Source organism: Podarcis vaucheri, assembly GCF_965113315.1.
Source record: "Podarcis vaucheri genome assembly, chromosome: 15".
NCBI lineage: Eukaryota > Metazoa > Chordata > Lepidosauria > Squamata > Lacertidae > Podarcis > Podarcis vaucheri.
In genome coordinates, this window is record NC_138753.1 from 35401831 (window position 1) to 35429413 (window position 27583).

General features: G+C 44.9%; 1 protein-coding gene across 4 annotated transcripts in view; it reads left to right on the forward strand.

Moving 5' to 3' along the window:
- The first annotated feature begins 276 nt into the window (after positions 1 to 276).
- DBNL (drebrin like) overlaps positions 277 to 27583 on the forward strand; it is a 41125-nt gene continuing 13818 nt past the window's right edge. For 2 of the 4 annotated variants that reach the window (XM_082200512.1, XM_082200513.1), the window contains exons 1-7: positions 277 to 477; positions 5907 to 5962; positions 9452 to 9564; positions 11707 to 11781; positions 13490 to 13636; positions 19817 to 19894; positions 22165 to 22316. In XM_082200512.1, coding sequence (XP_082056638.1) covers positions 395 to 477; positions 5907 to 5962; positions 9452 to 9564; positions 11707 to 11781; positions 13490 to 13636; positions 19817 to 19894; positions 22165 to 22316 — 704 coding nt within the window. In that variant the 5' untranslated portion in view covers positions 277 to 394. The remainder of the gene's footprint in view (positions 478 to 5906; positions 5963 to 9451; positions 9565 to 11706; positions 11782 to 13489; positions 13637 to 19816; positions 19895 to 22164; positions 22317 to 27583) is intronic. The other 2 variants (XM_082200510.1, XM_082200511.1) reach the window with 1 other exon arrangement.

A 27583-nucleotide genomic window follows, 5' to 3' on the forward strand; every position in this document is an offset into this window, starting at 1 on the left:
CATTTTGCCTACAATATCTATTGTGCACTTCTGTTACCAAGTTTTCAATCAATAAAGCCAAAAAAGAAGAATATATTTTAAGGATGTTTAAATAGGTATTCTAAATGGTGGAGCAGAAAATTCAATAAATTTTAATATATTAATATTTTTTAAAATTAAAAAACCCCTCCAATTGGAATAACGTAGGTCTCCCCACCCGGGAGCTCCAGGCGGCGCGCCGACCCGCCCGCCCGCCCGCCTCCTGGCCCGTCCCCGCCCCACCGAGGCGGCGGCGGCGGCAGGTCTCCCTTTCCCGAGCGCCAGGCCAGGCGGAGCCGGAAGCCGGCCGAGGCTGAGCCAGCAGCGGCTGAGGAGAGCGAAGGGAGGCGGCGGCGGCGGCGGCTCCTCTTTCCTCATGGCGCTGAACCTGAGCCGGAACGGGCCGGCGCTGCAGGAGGCCTACGGGCAGGTGGTGGCGTCGGCCAGCCCCACGGACTGGTGAGTCGCCCCTTCCCTTCGCCGGGGACCCTCGCCGGCTGCACCCCGCCCGGCGCTGGGCTGGCTCGCTCCTTGGCGCCGGGCCTGCGAGGCGGCGTGGGGCTGGCAGGGAGGCTCCGGCGCGCAGGGGGGTGGCGGGCCTGGGGGGGGGAGTGAGGCGGGAGGATGGGGCGCACGGGAAAGGGGGTGGCTGTTGTTGTTGGGGGAGTGTCTGGGGGCAAGTGTGGGGCTCAGGAGGTGGGGCTGCCCAGGTTGCGGCTCCCTGGGGCGCTGCACCCACACAAGGGGCCGCGCACCCACACTTTTCGGCGCCGGGGCCATGCACGTGGGGCTGGCTAGGTTTGGGGCTCTGGGTGCCCGGGCACCCACAAAAGGGGCCGGGCACCCGACGCCCCCTGGCACCCACGATCGCAGTTCCCAGCTGTGGCACCCCTGGCACCCACGGTGTGGGGCTGGGTGATGTGAGCCTCGGCCTGTGGGTGCTCTGAGTGCCCGGGCACCCAGAAAAGGGGCCGGGCACCCACACATTCCGGCGCTGCACGGCACCCGACGCCCCCTGGCACCCACGATCGCAGTTCCAAGCTGTGGCACCCCTGGCACCCACGGCGTGGGGCCGGGCGACGCGAGCCTCGGGCTGTGGGTGTGGGGAGGATATGGGTGCAACTCCTCTCGCCAGGAAGGGCGTGGTGAGAGAAGGAGAGAGGAAGGTAAGATCGTGCAAGATCGTGGTGCTTTTTTGGGGTGTGGGTGTGTGCAATTATGCACAGAAGGGAGCTGGCATATCTGTTACTTATTTCGTGAAATTTATACACCACTCAATTGGGGCGGGGACACAACAACACCCCCCCCCCAAAGAGAAGATGGAGCAATACTATAGTGTGGCATGGCATTGTGGGTGCTGCAGGGAGGTTGCAGCATAGCTGTCAACTTTTCCCTTTCCTTGTGAGGAATCCTATTCGGAATAAGGGAATTTCCCTTTAAGAAAAAGGGAAACGTTGACAGCTATGGGTTGCAGGGTGTGGGGTGGGGCAAGAGAGACACATGGGCTGGTGCCTTTGGAGTGGGGAGTGGCAGTGGGGAAGGGTTTAGCCTTCACAGGGATTGGTTTGTGGATGGGTGTCCTTCCTAGAATGGGTGAGGAGCTAGCTAGGGCTTGACCTGCATAAAAACTCCGGAGATGCTGAAGGTAAAGGACCCCTGGTTAAAGGCGACTATGGGGTTGTGACGCTCATCTCACTATCAGGCCGAGGGAGCCACAGAAAGCTTTCCAGGTCATGTGGCTAGCATGACTAAACCGCTTCTGGCGCAACAGAACACCGTGAATGAAACCAGAGTGCATGGAAACGCCATTTACCTTCCTGCTGCAGCAGTACCTATTTATCAATTTGCACTGGTGTGCTTTCAAACTGCTAAGTTAGTAGGAGCTGGGACAGAGCACCGGGAACTTACCCCATCGCGGGGATTCGAATTGCCAGCCTTCTGAACGGCAAGCCCAAGAGATGCTGTAGCATGTGGTGATAGTTTAGAAGATGGGGCGGATGTAGCCTAAGGCTATGGGGAGATGCAGATTTGCACAGAAATAGGGGAGAGAGAGAGTGAGGAGCATGTGGCTCGCATATCCGGAGGGTGCCTTGCCTTGCATCTACAAAGTCCATAGCTGTCTGCACCTGTTTCTCCTCCATAATTATCCCTGCCCTTTTATCAGTCCTTTCTAGGTACGTAGGCAGCATCGTCCATTTGCCTTACTCTACTCTTTGGAGTATTTAGAGGATTAGGCCTAGAGGGAGATGGTGAGCAAATGCCAAAGAGAGTGACAAAGGAGAGGGGCATTCAAGTATAGGTGCCTACTGATGCCCCACCCCTCAAAATCTGCAGTTGACCCTATTCTTAGGGTGCATTATGCAATTGCTGATCTTCTAACAAAGTAACTTGCCCTTCGGGTCAGCCTCTATACCTGAGGGCTGGAAAGTGGCCAGTGAAACTCGAGTTAACAACTACGAACCGGGGGACCCTGGAAATTACAGGCCAGTTAGCTTAACATCTGTCCTGGGGAAACTGGCAAAAAGTATTGCTCAAGATAAAATAAGCAAGCATATGGAAGAACAAGCTTTACTGAAGCAGAACCAGCATGGCTTTGATAAGAGCAGGTCCTGTCTCTTCAACTTACTAGAGTTATTTGTGAATGTTACCAAGCATATAGAAAGAGTTGATAGGTTTGAGAATAGTGTATTTGGACTTTCCAACAGATTTTGACAAGGTACTTCCCCAAAGGCTACTGAGTAAGCTTAGAAGTCGTGGAATAAGAAGAGAGGTCTGTTTGTGGATCAAGAATTGGTTAAGTAGCCAGAACCAGAGAGTAGAAATAAATGGACACTTCTCTGAATGGAGAGATGTAGAAAGTGGGGTGAGCAGTGAGGCGGCAAAGTTTGTTGATGATACTAATTTGTTCAGGGCTGTTAAAGCAAAAAGAGATTGTGAAGATCTTCAAAAGGGTTTCTCCAAGCTGAGCAGTGTCGAAAATCGGCCACTTGTGACCACGTGAAGATGTGACCAAGTTAAAAATACGACTTTCGAGCCATCTGGCCCCCAAATAGCAACTAGACATTCTGTTTTGGCAACTGAACCCCTGGTTTAAGGACGTATTTGAGGCCTAGCTTATGTATCTTGCGTTTCTAACACTGAGTTAGTGAACAGAAAAAGAAAATCTTAATTTCACATATACGTATGTTTATGGGATCTCAGCTGGTGATGACTGACCAGGAATGAGACTTTGGGGATATTGTGGAGAGCTCTGTGAAAATGTTGCCCTAATGAAAAAAAGCAAATTCTATGCTAGGGATCACTAGGAAAGGAATTGGAAATAAAACTGCTGATACAGTGCATATCTATGGTATGAATGCATTTGGAATACAATACTGTGTTCTGTTCTGATCGCCTCACCTCAGAGTGGATAGTTGGAGAAGGGTTCAGAAAAGGGCAACCCAAATGTTGAAGGGGGTGGAGCAACTCCCCTATGAGGAAAGGTTGCAGCATCTGGGACATTTTAGATCAGAAAAAAGGCTAGCAAGAACTGACATGATGGAAGTCTTTAAAATTATGCATGGCACTGAGGAAGTGGATAGAGAAAAGTTTTTCTCTAATAGCATTAGAACTCATGGACATGCAGTGAAGCTGAATGTTGGAAGATTCAGGACAGCTTTTTTTTTTAAAGTACTTTTTGATGCAGTGTATAGTTAAGCTACAGGAGGCAGTGATGACCTTCAACTTGGATGGCTTTCAATGATGGTTGGGTAAAATCATGGAGGGTAAGGCTATCCGTGGTTACTAGCCATGAAGGCTAGCGGCATCTGTGGCCAGAGGCACTAATGCCAGTTGCTGGAAACCACAGAGAGGCAGAGTAATCTTGTGCTCAGGTCCTGTTTGCAGGTTTTCTAGCAGGATCTGATTGGCCACTGTGAGAGCAGGATGCCGGACTGGATGGACCATTTGCGTGAAATTAAGCGCTGTGGGTTAAACCACAGAGCCTAGGACTTGCTGATCAGAAGGTCGGTGGTTCGAATCCCCGCAACTGGGTGAGCTCCTGTTGCTCGGTCCTTGCTCCTGCCAACCTAGCAGTTCGAAAGCACCTCAAAGTGCAAGTAGATAAATAGGTACCACTCTGGCGGGAAGGTATACGGCGTTTCCGTGCACTGCTCTGGTTTGCCAGAAGTGGCTTAGTCATGCTGGCCGCATGACCCGGAAGCTGTACGTCGGCTCCCTCGGCCAATAAAGCGAGATGAGCACTGCAACCCCAGAGTTGGTCACGACTGGACCTAATGGTCAGGTCCTTTACTAAGCGAAGTTATGAAGTAGGTGAAGACTTGGGTTGAGGCTGTGCCACAATGCGATGTGGCTGGACAAAAGGCAATTCTATTTTACTTGCGGTTGCAGAACAGTATGAGGTATGGAAGCAGACCCCTTGAGGCTGTTCCAAGTCAGCAATGCAGAGGATTTCTGCTGTTCAAGATTAGAATTCCATCTTTTTCTAGCCCTGCTCGAGGCTTCTGTCATGCGCAGTTGGGTTTCTAAAGGGACTTGCTCTGTGTTTTAATATAAATTGCAACGCAGCACAGTTGCAGTTGAATTATGGCTGAGAATTGATAACGTCAGGTGCATATAAGCATACAGTGGTACCTCGCAAGACGAAAAATGTGCAAGACGAAAGAGTTTTCCATTTTTTGAGTCGTTCCGCAAGACGAATTTCCCTATGGGCTTGCTTCGCAAGACGAAACGTCTTGCGAGTTCTTGCGAGTTTGTTTCCTTTTTCTTAAAGCCGCTAAGCCGTTAATAGCCGCTAAGCCGCTAATAGCCGTGCTTCGCAAGACGAAAAAACCGCAAGACGAAGAGACTCGCGGAACGGATTAATTTCGTCTTGCGAGGCACCACTGTACAGTCTGTTGCTGTCTGAGAATTATTTGCAAACAATATAAATCTAAGGAAAAAAACCAAAAAACACACACGCAAACAAAAGCATGTGCTCTGCACATTTTTTAATGTTTATTTGTGGTGGGGAGGGACCTGCTGACAAACCAAGTAACTTCTGAGGTAGATTGTCTGGTGTAATGTGTTCAGTAACACAGGATGCAGGACTGAGAAAGGTCAGATCGCTTGAGCCTCATCGGAAGGTAGCTGTTACTTCTCTTCCATTAGTGTATGAATGCCTTTAAGAGCTGCACAGCAGCAAGAAATGAAGTATGTGGCACTTTACCCTTTGAACCTTTGCCTGCAATGCAGCTATTGAGAGCACACAAATCCTGTCAGAAAATGTGCAAGTCCTACATGGGAGCATCTTGTAGCTATAGAGTGGGATGTTTCCCTGACCATGTCATCCATGTGTTGGGGTGCAGGAGTAAGCCTGCAAGTGAGAATTGGCAACAGGTCATACACTGGCCTTTAGATGTCCAAAGCTGCTGTGACAGGCAGTTCAGATGGGTGGCATAAAAGTTTTGTTGGGAATTACACATGGTGAAGAGATGCAGTAATAACACTGGACATGAAATTATTTATCATCATCTTCATCATGTATTTAATTTGCACTCCATCTTTCTACTAAATGGTACTCAAGGTAACTCTGTGGCAGTGCTGGAGAAGTGGGTGTTTGTCAGGAGGAGGTGAGAAATTATGAGGCAGAGAGGTGATGGAGTAGTGGAAATGATGCGAGGAGTTGCAGATCCACAGCTGGAATAGGTCTGAAACCAGGGATCAACTTGAGATGGGGTGATAATGAGTATGTGATTGAATGCAGTGCTTTTCCAGAACCTTAAAGACAAAATAAATTTATTTATTTTCATGAGCTTTCATGGAGTGGAATCCTCTTCATCAGATGCATGAAATGTTATCCTGAGTTAATCAATTCCCTTTAATCTCATCCTTTGCCTTGTTGTTTTCAGGGCTCTGTTTACCTATGAGGGTAACAGCAATGACCTGAGAGTGGCTGGGACAGGAGGTGAGTGCATTTTGAGAAGTGTACCTTTTACTATATAAGTGGCCTGGGGATTTTATTTTTGTGTTTGTCTGCGCTCCCGTGTTTATAGAGAAGATTGCATTTATTTCTCTGCTTGACAAGCTGCTTTTTGTTACTCAAATGCAACTTGCCCTGTGGCCCAGTTAGTCTTATCTCTCTTGACATTGTTCTAAAAGCATCTCCCTTTTCTGCATGCACCATGAAAAGACCAGTTTCTTGAGTGGTTTGCCTGTTTTTGCTCATTCAGAAACAAGCAGGATTCTGAGAAGTGTTCAGTAAAATGAAGCATGGGAGGCAAAGTGAATGACACCTCCACTCTGTCAAGGGAAAGGAAGCAAGACATTTTATATCGAGCGTGTTTTCAATACAATGTGGAAGTGAAGCGGTGAGGTTAATAGTTTACATGGCCATTTTGAAAATAAATTAAACCTTTTGTGTGTGCTTCAGTGTCTGAAACAGAAACTCCAGAGGAAGAAAGTTAACTACTAGGCAGAATGCCCGACTTAAGATTAAATGCAGTATGTGAGGAATTCTGTATAAAATGGCAATTTCAAACAACTTAAGTCCTTGGCAAGCTCACTCATTTTTCAGCAATGCCTGCAAAGAAACCTTAAAGTAAAAGTGAGGCAGGCTAGGATCTCACCATGATGGGATCTATTGTCAAAACGGTGTAGATGTCAAAAGGCAAAACATTTCTGTTACTGGTGAAATTTTCACTTTTCTTCCCAATACTTATGCCCCGTGGCATGAATTACATACAGTAGTGGAGGTTAAGGAAGCCTATCTGCTTTGCCATGATTTATGAACTGGTAATCCATGGTTTGTGATCAGCTAGCAAATCCAGTTGGTTCAGCCTGGTTTTGCAAGCTATGGCATACTTACTAGCATTCAGGCTCCCCCCCCCCATGTATTATTGTAGTTTATTTCATTTATTGTAAATATTATAGTCATGGGAGAGTTAATGCTATATACAACTGGTTAAAGTTAAAAGTTGGCTGCCTTTCAATTGGTTAAAATACAAGTTTAGAAGAGAGCAAGGCTGCAAACCTATCCGTACTTAGTAAGCCCCATTGCATTTAGTGGGACTTACTTCTGAGTAGACAGGGAAACCAAAAGCAAACACATTTCTAAATCACAATTTGCGCAGTGTTTTCACGCCATGATGAGGATTCTAAACTATGGTTAGGGCTAAGCCATGTTTTGGGTGTGTCCGAACCAAGTCAGAGTAATGCTTTCAAGCTATTAACTCTTGATGGTTCCAATAAAAAAAAAGTTTAATTTGCCTGAGACCAGTCTTTCTCGTGCTTTTAATAGGTGTGTGGGAAATAGAATGATGGAAGGTGCAATTTCTTCATTAGTGACTTTTTTTATTTATCATAAAGCTTCAAGGACAGAAGCAATTTTCCTTCTGTAGCTATGAAGGGCAGAGACCACAGTTCCTGGAAATCTTAATAGGAAGGCAGTAGAAAAGGAGAAGCTCCATGTTGAAGACAGCTCATCTAAAACCTCTTCTCCTTCAGCTGTAGAAAAAGGGAAGCAGCTTTTTTTTTGGGGGGGGGGAGGATTTGATGGGTGAGAAAGAATTAAAGTTCAGCTGTGGTCTGGGCCTGAGAAGTTAGCTTCTTCAAATTTGACCTGTGTTTTGAGATGACTGGTTCCTACATAAGGGAATTAAAATACGCGACTGTCAAAAGAAAACAGCTTTAAGAGGAACCTGTTACTGTAAAATTAAAAAGTTTCTCAAATAAAAGGTAACATATCTGATGATGAGGTTATAAGGAGTAGCACTTCGTAGAAAAGTGAACTTTGCCTTTGAAATTGTTGCAGCAGCAAAATTGCAGGGGCAAATTATGAGTGGATAGACTTGGATTCTGAAGTGTGGGTTATGTCAACAGAACATATTTTTGCTTTGTTCAGGGCACAGAATGTGTGTTTCTGCCATATTTAAAAATACCTTCACCCTGTGCTTCCCTAAGGGTTCAACTCCTGAGATCACTTAAACTGGCATTAAGTCTTATTGAATATGGTGAGACTTGCTTCTGCCGAGCTCTGCCCAAAGTCCTTAAAAATGCACACACACCAGGTTCTGAGAAAAAGTGAATGCACAAATAATAGAAACCATCCAAATAGGTAGAAGGTGTGCTTTCTTGCTGTTAACTTTTTGTTAGTGGTGAGAACTGACAGGCTAAGTGCTGAACAGGGTGGTGCTGGTAGTAAAAAGGTAAGATCCTGCACCTCCTGAAGCATGTCCTTAACTACGTATGTTCTGGATTGTAGTGTTTTGCCCAACCTCCAAAGTATCTATAACTGTTAGATTCTTCTTCTGAACTGAGTTCCCCAAGCATTCTCTGCAAGAATTCTGGGGAAACAGCAGGATCCTAAATGTCTTCATGCTTTCAGCTAATGTGCTTCCTGAATATTTTATGGCGGAGTAATATTTCTAGACGGATGTTCCGTCCTTCCTCAGTGGTTCAATTTACCAACAATGTTCCTTTGGTTAGCTTGGAATTTGTATTTGCTCTTCCAATAGCAGCTTTCATATTGGCTTATTATTCTGGTAGAAATCAATAGGAGACAGTGACTCTGTTATCTTTTGTTTTAATTGTATGCCGAAAAGAGCTAAAGAAACAACATAATTTACGATTCCTAATACCATTGTTCTATCAAATTTATGTGACGGTCTGGCCTGGCAGGGAGTCCGTTGTGACCCATAAGGCAGTTTTTTGCTCAGCCATGCCCGCTTGTCAATATGGTGACATCACCTACACCCCCTGTCAATCATCTGTGGTCATTTGCATTGTTTCTGCGTTGCTGCAGCAATGTCCGGTGTTGATTGCCTTTTCTGTTGCAAAAGAATGAGCCTTACATTCTCAGCCGTGTGAGGTAGATTAGGCTGAGAGAGACTGGTTTATTTTTGGTATCTTCCAGTGAGGTTTGTAATTGAACAGGGATTTGGAGCAGAGTTTCCCATGTCCAAATCCCAGCATTTTGTCTGCTACATTACCTCTGCGTGTTGTAGAAGGCCAATTGTGTTAGTAGGTTTATATAAACAAAGGCTAGGCTCCAAATAACCATGGAACTAGTTCTGTGTATCCAGTGGGCTTTAGACTTGGGCTTTCTTGAATAGAAGACGCTCTAAATGTTGCATATCAAGCGTTTTGAAACTGAATGGAGTGTCGAAAGCTTCAGTGAGGGTGGTTTTGTGAGCTGTATGGGGACCAGCTTTGCACAGCAAAAAAGGAAAGAAGCCATGCATTTCACTGCACTAATGCAAGTACTGGTATGAGCAGTCTTAATGTGTGACATTGTATTTCAGCCCCTATTTATAAACACTTTGAGCTAATGGATGTTACCTCTTGTGCAGTGTGGTTTAATCTTTGTCCTGTCCTTGCATACCGGATTTTATTGACAAAGTTAATCGGTTGCTCTGACTTCTACCTGTTATTCTTCTCGTCAAACCATACTATACAGATGGTGGCCTGGAGGAGATGGTGGAAGAGCTCAATAGTGGGAAAGTGATGTATGCTTTCTGCAGAGTGAAAGATCCGAACTCCGGCTTGCCTAAATATGTGCTCATCAATTGGGTATGTAGAATATGGTTCTGTTTGGCTATGGAAGTTAGGGGATGTAGCCTTCGTCATGAAAAAGATGAAGCCCTTTCACAGTAAAGCACCAGTGTTGGAAAATCCAACACCTAGATCCCAGCTGTATCACACGTACCAATGCGGCTGTTCAAGTGCAACCCTAATCCAGGGTCTTTCCTCTTTTCCCTCATGCACAGAGATCAGCACCAATCCTAGTTTGTGATAGTTGTTTGCAGATTGTCCAAACAGACTCTCTCTCTCTCTCTCTCTCTCTCTCTCTCTCTGTGTGTGTGTGTGCCTGCCAGCAAATGAATGTTTGGTCCTCCTTTGCAGGCAAGTGTGCTTGTTTGTGTGAAACATTGTTCTATGGCTTGCCACAAATAGGGAACTGGAAATGGCTAATCTCTTATGTGCAAGGGGAAGAGAGAGCCCCCAGCATTTGCCTCGATGATGAAAAAGCCACCAACACTGGGGCTGCAATCCTGTGCAAAGTTATCTGTGATGTTAGTCCTATTTTAACTTAACTTTCTTAACAAAGATGTATAAAATCAAATGTTTTAATCACAGTCACTATATATATATATAGAGAGAGAGAGAGAATTTAAATTATAAGCATTCATTTTATATTGCCAAGTGGGGCCTTGCAAAGCTGCTGCAAATTCTCTGCACAAATGTTAAGGAAACTTCAGTGAAAGAGCAAACAGCTGACTAGAAGGAAAACAAGATAGCAGAAAGTGGGGCAAAAGTTGTAGGAAGTATGATCAGCCTTATGGAAACCGCCAGCCACTACCACTAAGACTTCTCTGGAAAAAACACATTAATATGAAATGTGTAGATGATGTCATAAACTAGGTCCCCCCCCCCCCCCAGTTTACTTATTTCGATAATTGGAAGTTTAGGTTAACATTTAGAATGGCAGAAATTATTAACTAAAACTGTTCCATTAACGTTTTAATCTGAGAATTTAGTGATATTTAGAATTCAGGCTTTGCAAACTTTCCACCTTTTTTGCCTCCTAGTTCAGACTGCCATGCATCCTTTTCACCTCATTCTTCCTGGTCTACAGTTGAGGAGCTGGATCTTGTAATGATAAATGGCTCTCTTAGAATAGTTAACATAAACAGTTTGTAGAGAAGTGCCATTGGAGCCCAGTCCCTTCAGTAATTCTATTTTGGTCAAACTTCAATGTCTATACTAGGACAACGGCTTATTAGGCCAGCCAAAAGGTCGCAAAAGAGTTTTCAAAATTCCTAGTTCATGGTTTCCCAAGCTTCTCAGTTCATGGACCCCTTGATCAGTTTATAAAGTTATCATCAACCCCAAACCAAATTCTTAGGAGCGTAGATGAAATGATGCCAAGAAATAGCAATCTATAATCAACATTTATTAACCATAAATCACCATAGCTAAGAGTCATAACTTGAAAAAAAAAGTACAACTAAAATAAAAAAGTAAAAGTGCACCTGTATACATTTTTTTCAGTAAAGCAGCATGCTCTGAGAAAACTGTTGTATTACAGAATCATTAAGTAGAGGTTCCTCATTGGCAAGAGGGGAGCTCTTTGTACAGGAGCATATTCTTTATTTCTGAGGCTCGCGTTTCTCATTAATTTTTTTGCACTGTATCTTGCAAACTTCCTTTCTACCCCAGGCCCTTTTTGACCCTATGGTCTTTATTCACAGTCCCATAGACTCCAGGGTGTCAATCTCAACTGCGGTACTTGGGGAAACAAAGTGCTAGATGATAAACCAAGCAGGATGGAGGTGAAAAAAACCATGCCTGCTGTTGAAGTCATGGCATTTGCATCCGGTCATGGACTCGAGATGGAATGCCACAAGAGGCACAAGAGTCATGGAAAGGAGGCTCTGTTAGTTGATATTCTGGTTTCAGTTTACACCAAGACCTGCGGAGAAGAAGGAACATAAAATGATTTATCAGCAACTCCCCCCACCCAAAAAAGCTCTCTGGAAATATAAAATCCAGCTGTTACCCAGGTCTGTCTCCATGTGTGTTCAAAGTGTTTCTTTCCCCCTCCCATCTTCAGTTGCCAGTTGGCAACTCTGTTGGAGTAAAGTAAATAACCCTTGATATGTGGTGTGTCCCCCGCTCCCCAATCAAGCTCCTCATGTTTTCTTTTCATAGTTTGGTGAAGGCGTTAATGATGTGAGAAAGGGAGCCTGCGCCAACCATGTCAGCTCTGTAGCAAACTTCCTAAAGGTATTTAATCTTCCGTTTTATTTTCCATCCTCGTCTTTCCTTTCAGCTGAATGCCCTCCCATATAAATGGCTCTGTGGTCAAATGGTATCAGGAGTTTGGGGTGTGTCGACCTCTGTGCTCCAATAGTGGTAGGAGGTTTTGTGGGGTTACCTCCTATGAGTCGCTTTTGGGGTGGGGGAGAACACTGGAGACTTAATGCTGCTCTGTAATTCCCAGTTAGAAATCGAGCAGTAGGGAATAGGCAGCTACCAGACAGACGGTGCTAGTCTTGAAACCTAATTGGCCCCCAGCAACAAAACTAGATGGAACTTTAATCTGACCTGGCAGCACTGCTCTTTCAACTTGAAATGGCCACTAACCATTCAGAAGCCATTCAGTAAGCAGTGAGCAATATCAAGCCATACCAAAGTGAACATCCTTCCTGCAGGACAGCAATCCTCCATATATTTCCCCGTTATCACATCCACACAGTTTGGGCTCCTTGAACTTTTCTTCTATTCATCTGTTTTTGTTTCCTGACCCACATACAAAGCACTTGGGGTAGGGCAGGATTTATCCTTATGGATTTTTCTCCTTGCAGAAGGAGTGGATTAGACTAATGGTTTTAGTAATTTATATGTCTGAGCCCAGTTACGCCCCTAACTCCCATTGTCTTATGCTCTGGTAACCTCTAGGTTAGATTACAGTGGTTTGTTATACATGGGGCTGGCTCCAAAGATTGTTCAGAAACTTCAGCCAGTGCAGAATTCGGTGGCCAGGTGGGGCAAGGTGGTTTGAGCATTTGACACCAATCCTGGCCTGTCTTCACTGGCTTCCAAATAGTTTCCAGACCCAATTTGAAGTGCTGGTTTTGACCTATAAAACCTTAAACAGCTCAGGACCACAATACCTCCAAATACGTATGTGCACGAGATTGACATTTGTTGGAAATAGGTTCAAATGTAGTGAGGTTCTCAGACCATTACATACAGGCAACTTGCAATTTGCATTGGCTGGCTTCGCAGTTTTTCCTGCACCGTGATTTTTGCCAGTTCCTGCTCTTGTGATTCACTTACCCCTGCAGGAGGCAGGGGTGAGCTGAGCTGGCAGAGTTAACAGGGGTTACGAGAGTCGAGAGAAACATTGGCTGGCTTTGTGTTTTTTCAGGCATTGTGATTTTTGCACAGCACACACATAAATTGCCATGCCAAAAATTATGAAACAGTTATCACGATACGGACTTCAAATGGTTTTGGACGATATAGCAATATATCACCCAGCCCTATTTTCATCACCCAGCAGCTCACCTAAAGCACAACTGGAACCTTCTGATTTCTCATCTCCAGTCTCTGCACAGTGCAGTCCTAGGGGATAAGGGTGGCTGAGACTACGAAATTTGCAGCTGACTTAATGCTTATTGCCAGAAGTCAGGAATGCAAGATGAGATTAAAGTAGCGGAAAAGCTACAAAAACTTGGAGCTTATGGGGAAGGAAATACCACCTCAGAGCATTCAGATACATTTTGGAGGGGGAGGGAGCATGGAAACGACCCTAGTGAAGTTGTTTTTATGCAAGCCACATTGGGGGGAGTCCTTTTGTGTTGAATGTTCTGGCAGAAAAGAGAGAGAGGGGTTCCAGATTGCCCTTCACTAGAGCAAGATTTAGTCTTGCACTGACTGATGATGCTCTCCTGCCCTCTAGCTCTCCCTTCTTTGCATCTCATTTCAGGGTGCGCATGTGACAATAAATGCTCGGGCCGACGAGGATGTGGAGCCAGATGCCATCACAGAGAAAGTGGCCAAGGCTTCGGGAGCAAACTACAACTTTCATAAAGAAAGCAGCAAGTTCCAGGAGGCAGGTCCTCAGACTCCAGTGGTGAGTTGCTCTGAGCTCTTGGTAGCATTGGTTGTGGCATACAGGAGGAGGAACATTGTGGTGAATGGACTGGCTAGGCTGCTGAGAACTTTTTGTTGGCAACTGAGCTAAAATAAATACCCTACACCGAAGGCTAATAGTTTGTACGACATGTGTTGTTTCACAGAAGCAGCTTGTCTTGGAGCTTCAACTTAGGATCTCGTGTTGTGAAGAGACAAGGGATTAGATTTCGTCTCTTTAAAAAAATATAATTGGGGAACCTGGGGGTTCACAGTGCCTCTGGAAGGCCCACCTCTTCCGTTCCAAGTTCCAAGGAAGGTGTCCCAGGGAGAGCAGGTGTAGGGAAGAGCTCTTTGCAAGGATGGAGTCTTCAAAAACAATGCTTTATTTTTTAAAAAAAATTGGTTTCAGTAACCATGCAAAAACAACAAACTGAAAGTGAAGAATAGCCATTCCACCATAAAGCCAGTATAAAGAAATCCCCAAGGTAGCATTTGTTGCAGGAGGTTTAAATGAGGCAACTGATTTATTAACGTAAGTGACAAAAAAAGAACCATATAGTATCCAATAGAGACCCCTCACAGTGCTATTTCCCAGCCTCTTGATAACTCCATGTAAAGGCAGCTCCTGTTTTCCATTTAGCTGCTGCATGGTTGGAAATCTCAACTGACTAAAAAAAAAAGTCACCAGGATTCATGCTTTCAAAAGGTATCTGTGCTAGAGGAGGGGAGGCTGCCCTCGCCCTGCTGGATCGAGAGGGCAGAGTGGTTTGGAAGATTGGATCTAGTTTGGTGTGTATGAATCGTATGTGTGTATGTTTGTGAGTTTAGATTGAATGAGGGGTCTGGATGGGGTATACATGAACGAGGAGGTTAAGGGGCGATATGATAGCCATGTTCAAATATATAAAAGGATGTCATATAGAGGAGGGAGAAAGGTTGTTTTCTGCTGCTCCAGAGAAGCGGACACGGAGCAATGGATCCAAACTACAAGAAAGAAGATTCCACCTAAACATTAGGAAGAACTTCCTGACAGTAAGAGCTGTTCAACAGTGGAATTTGCTGCCAAGGAGTGTGGTGGAGTCTCCTACTTTGGAGGTCTTTAAGCAGAGGCTTGACAACCATATGTCAGGAGCGCTCTGATGGTGTTTCGTGCTTGGCAGGGGGTTGGACTCGATGGCCCTTGTGGTCTCTTCCAACTCTATGATTCTATGATTCTATGACTTGAAGGAATACCTCCTCCCACATCAACCTGCCTAGGTGTTAAGATCAGCAGGGAGGCCCTGTTGTTAGGGCCATTGCCCTCTGTGGTTTGAGGGGCAGTGATACACAGGAGGTCTTTTTGTGTGGAATGCCTTTGCCTCTGATGTGTGCCCTCCGCCATTGTTTGGGTTTTCGCCATTGGTCAGGGTGCACTTCTTTACCCAGGCCTTTTTGGCGATGTGTCCAACCTCCTGCGATGCTGCTGCTGTTTTGTCATTGGTGGGTTTTGTGTTTTCACAGGTGGGTTTGCATTTCACAGGTGGGTTTGCATTTCATTTAAAAATGTTCCTTTTTAACCAGGCCTTTGGTTGATTTGATTGACATCCTATGCCCTTTTAAGATGTGGTTTTTTGCGGGGTGGGGTGGGGGTATTGAGTTGTTTTTTATTATTATGTATTTTGTGGTTTTATATTCTGATTTTATTCTGTGAACCATCCTGAGACTTGTGGGTATAAGTCATAGCTGTCAACTTTTCCCTCTTCTTGCGAGGAATCCTATTCAGAATAAGGGAATTTCCCTTAAAAAAGGGGAAACGTTGACAGCTATGGATAAGGCGGTATAGAAATTCAGTTGTTAATAATAATAATAATTCAAACTGAATTTGTTTTAACTGTGACATTTTTGCAACCCACTCTTTGGTCAGAGCAGGCTATACATACAAGTAATAAAAAATATAATAAATGTGTGTGAGGGGAGTTGATTTAAGTAAAGTATCACCTTAATTTAAGAACACCCTCTATGCTCTCTCATTTTCTTAAGAATTTTTAAAGAATCTTAAAAAGAGAAATTGTGCAAGATAGAATGTGTGTTTGTAGGATGGTGTTAGTCTCACTTCCTACCCACATGCAACCGCTGACAACCACAAAGGAGAAGATGCCTTCAGTGGGGGGTGGGGACTCACCATTCCTGGTTTTAAGGGAAACAGGTAGTTTTCAGAGCTCCTGAGAAATATAGACTGACATGACAAACTCTACAAGAATACGTTGGGATCTGATGGGTAGCATAACCTTATTTACTGTATAGAATTGGTTGTGAAAATCACCTCTGTCAGAGATTATGTTTTCATAAAAATCCAAGGCTGTTACTTCAGACAGGTGGAATAAGGGCTCCTGTCCACTTCTGAAGATGCAGGTGAATGTGCTATTGAGAATAGGTGTAGAAAGATGCAGAAGAGCACAGGATGCCTCTGGACCAGTATCTTCGGTCTTATTCAACATCTTTATCAATGACTTGGATGATGGACTCAAGGGCATCCTGATCAAATTTGCAGATGACACCAAACTGGGAGGGGTGGCTAACACCCCAGAGGACAGGATCACACTTCAAAACGACCTTGACAGATTAGAGAACTGGGCCAAAACAAACAAGATGAATTTTAACAGGGAGAAATGTAAAGTATTGCACCTGGGCCAAAAAAATGAGAGGCACAAATACAAGATGGGGGACACCTGGCTTGAGAGCAGTACATGTGAAAAGGATCTAGGAGTCTTGGTTGACCACAAACTTGACATGAGCCAACAGTGTGACGCAGCAGCTAAAAAAGCCAATGCAATTCTGGGCTGCATCAATAGGAGTATAGCATCTAGATCAAGGGAAGTAATAGTGCCACTGTATTCTGCTCTGGTCAGACCTCACCTGGAGTACTGTATCCAGTTCTGGGCACCACTGTTCAAGAAGGACACTGACAAACTGGAACATGTCCAGAGGAGGGCAACCAAAATGGTCAAAGGCCTGGAAACGATGCCTTATGAGGAACGGCTAAGGGAGCTGGGCATGTTTAGCCTGGAGAAGAGGAGGTTAAGTGGTGATATGATAGCCATGTTCAAATATATAAAAGGATGTCACATAGAGGAGGGAGAAAGGTTGTTTTCTGCTGCTCCAGAGAAGCGGACACGGAGCAATGGATCCAAACTACAAGAAAGAAGATTCCACCTAAACATTAGGAAGAACTTCCTGACAGTAAGAGCTGTTCAACAGTGGAATTTGCTGCCAAGGAGTGTGGTGGAGTCTCCTACTTTGGAGGTCTTTAAGCAGAGGCTTGACAACCATATGTCAGGAGCGCTCTGATGGTGTTTCGTGCTTGGCAGGGGGTTGGACTCGATGGCCCTTGTGGTCTCTTCCAACTCTATGATTCTATGATTCTTCAGTTCAGATACTCCTGTTACAGTGGTACCCCGCAAGACGAACGCCTCGCAAGACTGAAAACCCGCTAGACGAAAGGGTTTTCCGTTTTGGAGGCGCTTCGCAAAACGAATTTCCCTATGGGCTTGCTTCGCAAGACGACAGCCCATAGGGAAATCTCCAGGACAGCGGGGAAGCGCAGCGCGTCTTCCCCACTGTCCTCGGACCTCCTCCCGCCGCGCGGCATCGGAACGAAGCTCCGATGCCGGGCGGCGGGGGGGGGAACGCCTCCTCCCGCGGCGCGGCATCGGAACGAAGCTCCGATGCCGGGCGGGGGAGGGGGAACGCCTCCTCCCGCCGCGCGGCATCGGAACGAAGCTCCGATGCCGGGCGGGGGAGGGGGAACGCCTCCTCCCGCCGCGCGGCATCGGAACGAAGCTCCGATGCGGGGGGGGGGACACCTTCTCCCGCCGCCCGGCATCGGATGGCTTTCCTGAAGAGTTGGGGTGGGAGGAGGGTTTTCCTTCCCACCGCCAACATTCAGAATGCTGTTCTGAATGTTGGCAGTGGGGAGGAAAAACCCTCCTCCCACGCAAGCTCCGGGAACAGAGGGAAAGCGCTGCGCGCCTTCCCCTCTGTTCCCGTACCTGTCCTGAAGGCTTGCGGTGCGGAGAAAAGCCCTTCTCCGCACCGCCAACCTGGCAAGCGGTTTCCCTAGGAACGCATTAATTTATTTTCAATGCATTCCTATGGGAAACCGTGCTTCGCAAGACGAAAAACTCGCAAGAAGAAAGAACTTGCGGAACGAATTAATTTCGTCTTGCGAGGCACCACTGTATCTCAAAGCTACCACTTGTGCAGCCTACCCGTTTGCTGCAGCACAATCTGACTTTTCTCACTGAATTATCAAACTGAATACAGTTGTACCTCGGGTTAAGTATTTAATTCATTCCAGAGGTCCATTCTTAACCTGAAACTGTTCTTAACCTGAAGCACCATTTTAGCTAATGGGGCCTCCTGCTGCTGCCGTGCCGCCGGAGCCCAATTTCTGTTCTCATCCTGAAGCAAAGTTCTTAACCCAAGGTAATATTTCTGGGTTAGTGGAGTCTGTAACCTGAAGCGTATGTAACCTGAAGTGTATGTAACCCGAGGTACCACTGTAAATAATAGTGCAAATAGTTAATATTGCAGTAACACATTAGTTCATTATTGGTATATTTTTGTTACAAATCTGTAGGAAGTGGACTTAGAAAAGACACAAAAGAGGGCACATGGGAAGCCCCTGGAATTCAGTGTAACAAATTATATACTTAACCTGAGGTACCACTGCATTAGTATTGTTAAACTGGAAATCTGCCTCTCTCCCACTGACATGCTTCTAGATAGCTGCTGGCAAGTCTTAATTGATTAGTCATAAAATCCTCTCTGCGGGAAACAGTGTGCCACCTAAAGATCTTTCCTTCCACCTTTTTTTTTGGGGGGGGGAGGCAGGCATAAGTGCCCCATAATTCTTGCATTCTGGTCCTTTGTTGGAAAAATTCATGAGGAAGTTTAAAAATGTCAAAATGCATGCATTCCTGAAAGGACTGTCCTTGCATTTCGTTTACTAGGATTACCCTATATATCGACATCACTCACTAGATGTTGGGAGCATTTAGCTATGCAGAAATTAAGACATCAGGTTTAGGAAGCGCTTGGTCAGTAGTAAATTGCCTTTTCTTCTCTGTTAGGTTTCTATTTGTAATATTTTTTGGAAGATTTTAGGTTTTAAAATTAATTGCCTGTTTTAATCAACTTCTCACATGCTCTCAGATTAATTTATTTAATATCTGGATGAGTTATTTTTGAGGTTGTGTTAATGGGAGTTAAATTTGGCCTTCCAACAAACTGTTTTGGAAGATGAAAGTGATTGTAGGCGGAAGAATGTGGAAATTAAGTAGAAATTTGCAAAAGGGAAATGGACGTTTACAAATTTCAGAACCTACATCCTAGAGAGAGAGAGAGAGAGTTTATCCTTTTGCTTTGTGACTTCTGAATGGATCTGGATAATGCTGCTGATCCTGTTTGGAGTTCACAACTGCCATTGCTCCACATGTGTGCTCTGAATTGGCCGCTGATATGACTGATTGCATTTTTTAAAACCTTATTTGTACTGGAAGATTTGCAGAAAGCAAAGATACTTTTTCTTGATCATTGATCAGTGAAGCACTTCCTGCTGCAAATATTTCCTTCCTCCTTTTCTTGCTCTTTTGAAGTTCTGTTGCCTCTTCCCCTTGAAAAATCTTATCTCTGTTCTTTTTCCTCTTTAGCAGCCACATTTTCACATCCCAGCAGACCACTAACCATCGTTTACTGTGAATGAGCATTGTGCTAATGCATACTCTTGAATTGTACTTGTTTGCAATCTCTAACCAGTCAGATGGGTGGCGTATAAATAATATTATTATTACTACTATTACTATTACTATGTAGATGGGCAGACTGGCTAGTAAAATTACTTGGCCCTGTAATTCTTGCACTTTCCTGCATAGCTGAGCTCACAGATGTGAGTTAAAATGTGGCTTAATGCATTCTTACTACCTCCTTCCCCAAGACCTTTGCAGCCAGGGAATAGTCTCAATTTGAATGTCTTCTGTAATGGTTTGAGTAGAATATACGAAGTATTTTGTTAACACTTCCCAAATTCAGTATAATGTGGCTCTAAGAAGTGTAGACTTAGCAGCTTCCATGCATTTTATTTAACAACTAATAGCAACTAAGGATGTTTTTTAAACTCTGTGATCCTCTTACACAACAGGGCTCGGTCTACCAGAAAACTAATGCCATGTCTGAGATCAAAAGAGTCAGCAAAGATAGCTTCTGGGCCAAAGCAGAGGTATGTACTTAATTCGAACAACTTCCGTGTGCCTGTTTTTGCTGGGGTGGTCTTGCAGTTCCCTCATGTTTTCATTGCATGCTTTATCTCATTCCTTGCAAAGCAAAAGCAATTAGTTTCAAACCAGTGGAGCAGAGTCTGTGTTCGTAACTAAGCTGTATCAGAGAGGCTGTAAAGCGTTTTGGTTACATTTTCATTTATATTGGTGCTTCCTGCCCAAAGTATTTCCTGGCATCCGCAGAAAGGGTGTTGTGCCAGCAGTTCCTTTGCACTGGCTTTCTGTTCACTTCCAGGCACAATTCAAGCAGCTGGGCATGACCCGTGGAGCCCTGAATGACTTAGACTCCATTAAAATCTCTGAGATCCACTCAAGTCACCCCTCTTAATGACAACAGCTCTTTGTCTGGTTCAGATCGAAAAGGTGAGAACAGCAGTCGGCTGTTCACTACTGACAGAACTCCCTTCTCAATGCAAATTCTCCAAAGTCCAAGCCCTGGACAATTTTCGCAACACCGATTTTCAGAGCAGTCTAGTCTACTGAGCCCAGTAGACGGCCTAGTTTTGGGAGCTAAGTTTTAACTTGGGCATGGAGAGAGAAATCAAAATGTTGTGCAGATAAATTATTTGAGTGGTGGGTGAGGATGATGCATTGTTCTGTTTATATGTCCTGCACCTTCAGAATGTGATGGGCTATTTAAAAAATATAAATTATTTGTCCTACTGTGAAAGAGGCACGTTGAAGCACCTTCCAGGGGAGGGGCCTGGAAATAAAGAAATTACCATTCATGGTGGAGTTCAGTATTGCGCTGACCTCATAGAGCTGTGCATGAGTTATTTGTAAAGTGTGTTAGAATAAGGAGTAGAAGGTGATAAGTCGACTTGTCGGCATTAAAAATGGAAAAGAACTAAGGTGCAGCCATTGAATACAACATAATTTTGAACCTCTAACTTGGCCACCATAGGCAAATTAGATGTTTCTATCAGGCAAGTGGCTAGGCTGCCAGAAGAGGTATGGAAAAGCCTTGCATTTTCTTCTGCAATCCACTGCATTTCTGTGCTGGGTAGTGAAGAAGGAAGGATTCATCCTTTTCATCTAGCAGGCTAACAGCGGAGACAGAAATCACCCCATCCTTTCTCCAGCAAAACACAGAGCGGGTGAAGCTCTGTCCTCCAAATCAAAACAAAGAGGGCTGCCATCAGCCTGTTCTGTTCCTACGCTAGACACCCAGCAAGCGAACCTCTTGCACATCAGATACAGAAACATACTGGGCTTGTGCCAAAGAGACAGAACAGTCTGTTCCTTTACCACTAGCCCACTGCTGCCAGTTAGTGTAGGCCAGGCTTTCCCAAACTTGGGTCTTTGTCAGTTTTTGGACTACAACTCCCATCATCCCTAGCTAGCAGGACCAGTGGTCAGGAATGATGGGAATTGTAGTCCAACACCCACCCCCATGGAGACCCCAGTTTGGGAAACCCTGCTGTAGACAATACTGAGCTGGATGGACCAATGGTCTGACTTTGTATAAGGCAAATTTCCATGTTCCTGTACTGGACAAGCAGGATGTGACTTCACCTGATGCACAGCTGCCATAGAAACAGGGCAGGCTAGGGGAGGAGGGATAGGTAAAGGGTAAAGGGACCCCTGACCATTAAGTCCAGTCGTGGCCGACTTTGGGGTTGCAGCGCTCATCTCGCTTTATTGGCCGAGGGAGCCGGTGTACAGCTTCCGGGTCATGTGGCCAGCATGACTAAGCCACTTTTGGCTAACCAGAGCAGCGCACAGAAACGCCGTTTACCTTCCCGCCGGAGTGGTACCTATTTATCTACTTGCACTTTGACGTGCTTTCGAACTGCTAGGTTGGCAGGAGCAGGGACCGAGCAACAGGAGCTCACCCCATCGCGGGGCTTCGAACCACCGACCTTCTGATCAGCAAGTCCTAGGCTCTGTGGTTTAACCCACAGCGCCACCCGCGTCCCTTTTCTTTGTTCCCATGCTGGATGCACAAAAAGGTGAAGCCCACTCTCACATAAACAGCACAGAAACTCAGTGGGCCGGTGGCAGAGGCCCAGATCCCTTCCTCCATTCCTCTTCCATTGTGCTTCTACATTAGACATGACAGAGGCAAAGCTAGTAATTTTGAGGGGCTGGGTGAATGTTTTAACATAGAGTGTGAGTAGACTAAGATTCACGTCTGGTGGAAGAGGGGGAAGTAACCCATTCTTCAAAGGTGGCTGCTTTTAATTCGGACTTGTTGTGCTCACCCTTTCAGAAAGATGAGGAGAACCGCCGACTAGAAGAGAAGAGGAAAGCAGAGGAGGAGCGTCAGCGTCTGGAGAAAGAGCGCCGAGAGCGGGAATTGCAGGAAGCAACTTTGCGTGAGCGAAGATTTAAGGAGCGAGCCATTGAGATAGATGCTCAGAAGTGAGTCTGTTTAATTTTAAGAAAAGCCACATTAATTGCTACCTCAGTTGAGCAAAGATATATTGGCACTCTAATTTCTGCGAAGAGAAAATTGCTGGGGTGAAGTACCACTTACGCCTCTGTGAATCCAGCCTGAGAATTTACGGCTTCAGTTTAATTATTTTTGTCTTGCAAGATTGGAGTCAACTGTATTCGGGTTATACGTGGCTTATCTTCTCTGGGGTGCTGACCTTGCTCATTCATATCATTGCTCCTTTTCCCTCAACCCACCCCAAACCACACAGGAAGCCCCAAATAATGAGGCAAGCAATGCAGTTTGTGAACCCAAGCAAACACACTGAGTTTTTTCATTTACTTGCCTAAGCGTGTTTCCTGTGAGTTCTGTTGCTACAGATCCGGAGGAAGTCGTCAGTGCAATGGCCTATGCCAGTCTTTCTGATGCACTGCTTTCCTGTGACCGTAAAAGTCCTCCCAGTGTTGTCCCGGGAGCTCAGAGCAGTGCTTTAGCATCTCAACAATGATGAGAATAGTTGGGCTGAGAGTGTGATCTTCCAAGGGCCACACAGTAAATTTCATAGTTGGGGAGGTGATTTGAACTTTCACAACACTCTGCAGAAATAATTTCTATTCTCTTTGGAATAGAAGTGAGTGTTAAATATTTAAAAGATATACAGTATAGCCCTGGTTTTGATTTGTTTTTAAATCAAATTATCTCCAGTACAGATAAATTAAGATACAGTGGTACCTCGGGTTACAGACGCTTCAGGTTACAGGCGCTTCAGGTTACAGACTCCGCTAACCCAGAAATAGTACCTTGGGTTAAGAACTTTGCTTCAGGATGAGAACAGAAATCGCGTGGCGGCAGTGGGGGGGCATTAGTTAAAGTGGTACCTCAGGTTAAGAACATTTTCAAGTTAAGAATGGACCTCCAGAACGAGTTAAGTTCTTAACGCAAGGTACCACTGTACAGTGGTACCTCAGTTTTCGAGTGTCTTGGAAGCTTTTCGGTTTTTCGGTTTTCGAACGCCAAAAATCCAAAAGTAAATGCTTCTGTTTTTGAACGTGCCTCAGAAGTTGATTTGTTTTTTAAAAAAATTTCTCCACTGAAATTGCAGGCCACCCTTTGTGCCTCGGTTTTCAAATGTTTTGGAAGCCGAACAGTCTTCCGCAACGGATTACGTTCGAAAACCGAGGTACCACTGTACTTTAAAGAGGCAGCAGGATAGCATCTGCTATAACAGTAAGCAGCAAAAAAGAGAGAATCTCACACTCTTTAGAAAATGAAGCACTTACAGCACTCTCAAAAGAGTAGCCCCTTGAGGACACCCTGTGACAATCCCAGATGAAATAATGTCCCCCTCTCCTGCTCTGCCCTGCCGACACCAGAAGTAATTGTCTCTTGAGAGCAGGGCTTAGGTCAGATGGTATGTTGTTCCTGGCTTACGTCTCAGTGATGTGGCATCAAAGAGATTTGGGGTGGGGGATATGATGTTAAAAGTCCTGTGGTGTTCCTGTCACCAGACTTCAGTGAGCCCAGGGGAAATACCCCTGAAGTGCACAGCCAAAATTATCCTGCCTCCGTAGAGACAGATCTTTAGGGGGACTTCCTTGTAGTTCTTTTCAAAAGTATTTCTGCTGCAAAGGTTGAGGAAACTGTTCTTCGGCATAATGCGCTAAAAATTGAATTTGAACTTGCTGATGGTTTTCCTGTTTCACTCTTTTAAGCTTAGCTTTGAGAAAGCAAAAAGTGTAAAATAAAAACAACATAGACCACAAAATACGTGTGCACTACATAAAAATAGCAGAATACATAAAAACTGAAGTATCTGGAAAAGGCAGAGTATAACTTGGTATAATATTCCATATAACCATAAAAATGTATTTTGGGGTTATAATCATAGGTTAGCATTGGAGTTAAGTGCAGAATGGGATATGGGATTATTACTGTGTGTGTTAACTTCAGCTAAATGTGCACAGCTGCAAGTGTAGGGTAATGCTTTATGGCTGACATGGATCTATTATGAAAGAAAGAAGGAAAGAATTGCCATGACATTTGCAGTGTGTTGGATTTTATTCATAAACCATTTTAAATGCTAGTTTTCAGGATAGCATTCTCTTTTTACTGATATATATATATATATATATATATATATATATATATATATATATATATATATATACATTGGACAAACAAACAGACGAATAAATGCACGTATCGCAGAACACAAGAATGCCGTCAAAAAAGAAGAAAAAACTTCCTCTCTTTTCCAACACATGAAAGAAACAGGACACGAAATTAATTTTGCAGATTCCAAATTGCTCTTTAACATGGAACATCACCACAAGAGAATAATCATGGAAGCCATCGAGATAGAGAAACACCCTCACAACATGAACAAGCGTGACGACACGTCCCGCCTGCCAGACATCTGGAAATTAGCCCTCCCCACAAAAACCGACACCAGAACCAGAGGCACACAGAACGCCGTCACCAATCAACCACACCAGACCCAAACCCAGACCCTCTCCACAGACATATTACAGACTCCATCCAGTAGCCAAACTATAGTGGCACCTCCGGATGCTGCACCCCCCTGCAATCCCTACACAGATCTGACTGGCACAAGGCACAAAACCACAGCTCGCCCCTATACACGAAGCCAAGCCAGAGCACAACTAAATGCAGCACAGCCATCTTCTCAGAAAAACTCTTCACAAGCTCAAGAGGTCAAGACACAAAAGCTTTAGCAACTAATCTACACTTAATGACCCACCCAGTGGTATTCAGAATATCACTCATGAAATCACTCAAGATATCCCTCAAGTAATTAAGGAACAAAAGAAGAAGAGGCACACTAATCTAGGAACTTCCTCTCTGCCCAGAACGTTGGAGGCTATACACCACACCCCTCAACAGTATTTATAGGAACTCAAACACCAGATTCTGCTCTGTTCCAGTAACAAGAAGCCGAAAGCACCAGCCTGAAGATGACGAGTGAGACCTCGGCGAAACGTCGCACAGACACCCCGACTCTTACACGGGAAGACACCCGAAGACACCAAAACCTGCATTCCTGTACCCGTGAAAATCTACGAAAGCATATATATATATATATATATATATATATATATATATATATATATATATATATAGGTTTTGGTGTCTTCGGGTGTCTTCCCGTGTAAGAGTCGGGGTGTCTGTGCGACTCTTACACGGGAAGACACCCGAAGACACCAAAACCTGCATTCCTGTACCCGTGAAAATCTACGAAAGCAAATATATATATATATATATATATATATATATATATATATGGGACGCGGGTGGCGCTGTGGGTAAAACCTCAGTGCCTAGGACTTGCCGATCGTATGGTCGGCGGTTCAAATCCCCGTGGTGGGGTGAGCTCCCGTCGTTCGGTCCCAGCTCCTGCCCACCTAGCAGTTCGAAAGCACCCCTAAGTGCAAGTAGATAAATAGGTACTGCTTTATAGCGGGAAGGTAACGGCGTTTCCGTGCGCTGCGCTGGTGCTGGCTTGCCAGAGCAGCTTCGTCACGCTGGCCACGTGACCCGGACGTGTCTGTGGACAGCGCTGGCTCCCGGCCTCTTAAGCGAGATGGGCACACAACCCTAGAGCCGGACACAACTGGTCTGTACGGGCAGGGGTACCTTTACCATATATACACGAAGCCAAGCCAGAGCACAACTAAATGCAGCACAGCCATCTTCTCAGAAAAACTCTTCACAAGCTCAAGAGGTCAAGACACAAAAGCTTTAGCAACTAATCTACACTTAATGACCCACCCAGTGGTATTCAGAATATCACTCATGAAATCACTCAAGATATCCCTCAAGTAATTAAGGAACAAAAGAAGAAAAGGCACACTAATCTAGGAACTTCCTCTCTGCCCAGAACGTTGGAGGCTATACACCACACCCCTCAACAGTATTTATAGGAACCCAAACACCAGACTCTGCTCTGTTCCAGTAACAAGAAGCCGAAAGCACCAGCCTGAAGATGACGAGTGAGACCTCGTCGAAACGTCGCACAGACACCCCGACTCTTACACGGGAAGACACCCGAAGACACCAAAACCTGCATTCCTGTACCCGTGAAAATCTACGAAAGCAAATATATATATATATATATATATATATATTTGCTTTCGTAGATTTTCACGGGTACAGGAATGCAGGTTTTGGTGTCTTCGGGTGTCTTCCCGTGTAAGAGTCGGGGTGTCTGTGCGACGTCAAGAAAGGGGAGTTGGTTGTTGTCTTCTATTTCCATAGTGAATTGTATTTTGGGGTGTAGGCTGTTGAGATGTGTGAGGAAGCTATCTAGTTTTTCTTTCCCGTGTGGCCAAATTACAAAGGTGTCGTCAACATATCTGAGCCAAAGTTTGGGTTTGTGTTCTGACTTGTCTAAAGCATTGGTTTCAAAGTGTTCCATGTACAAATTTGCGATGACCGGTGAGAGGGGTGATCCCATAGGTGCTCCTTCTATCTGTTTGTATCTTTGTCCATTGTGGATGAAGTACGTGTTGGTTAGGCAGTGGTTGGTCAGGTCCAGGATGTATTTGGGGGGGTTGTATTTGTTTTGAATGGCTGTCAAGGCTTCATTAATGGGCACTTGAGTGAAGAGAGATACAACATCGAAGCTCACAAGTAGGTCATCGGGATGTAGGTATTGCTTCTTTATTGTTTCTATGAACTGGAAGGAGTTAGTAACGTGTGAAGCGATGGATTCTGCATAGGGCTGAAGTTGCTTAGCGAGAAATTTAGCGAGATTTTGTAGAGGTGAGCCTATGGAGCTGACTATTGGTCTGAGTGGTGTTCCTTCTTTGTGTATCTTGGGGAGACCGTAGAGTTTGGGGCATCTGGAAGATTTTTCTCTGGGGATGATTCTTAGCTGGATTTCTTCACTGATGGGAGAGGCTTTTATTTTGGATTTGGTGGTTTTTTCCAGATAGGTGGTGGGATCTGTTTTTATAGGTTGGTAGGTAGGGTCTTGGAGTAGATTTGATAGTTTTGCTTGGTAGTCCGATGTGTTCATCACAACAGTGGCGTTGCCTTTGTCTGCTGGGAGAATGATTATGTTGTTGTCTTTCCTCAGGTTGGTGAGTGCTTTCTGTTCTTCTTTGTGTAAATTGCTTCTGGGTGGTTTGCTGGAGCAAAGGATGTTGGTGACTTCAAGTCTGATTTTATTGGCTTCATCTGGGTCGATTTTGGTCAGGCTAGCTTCGACTCCGCATATGATGTTTTCCGTGGG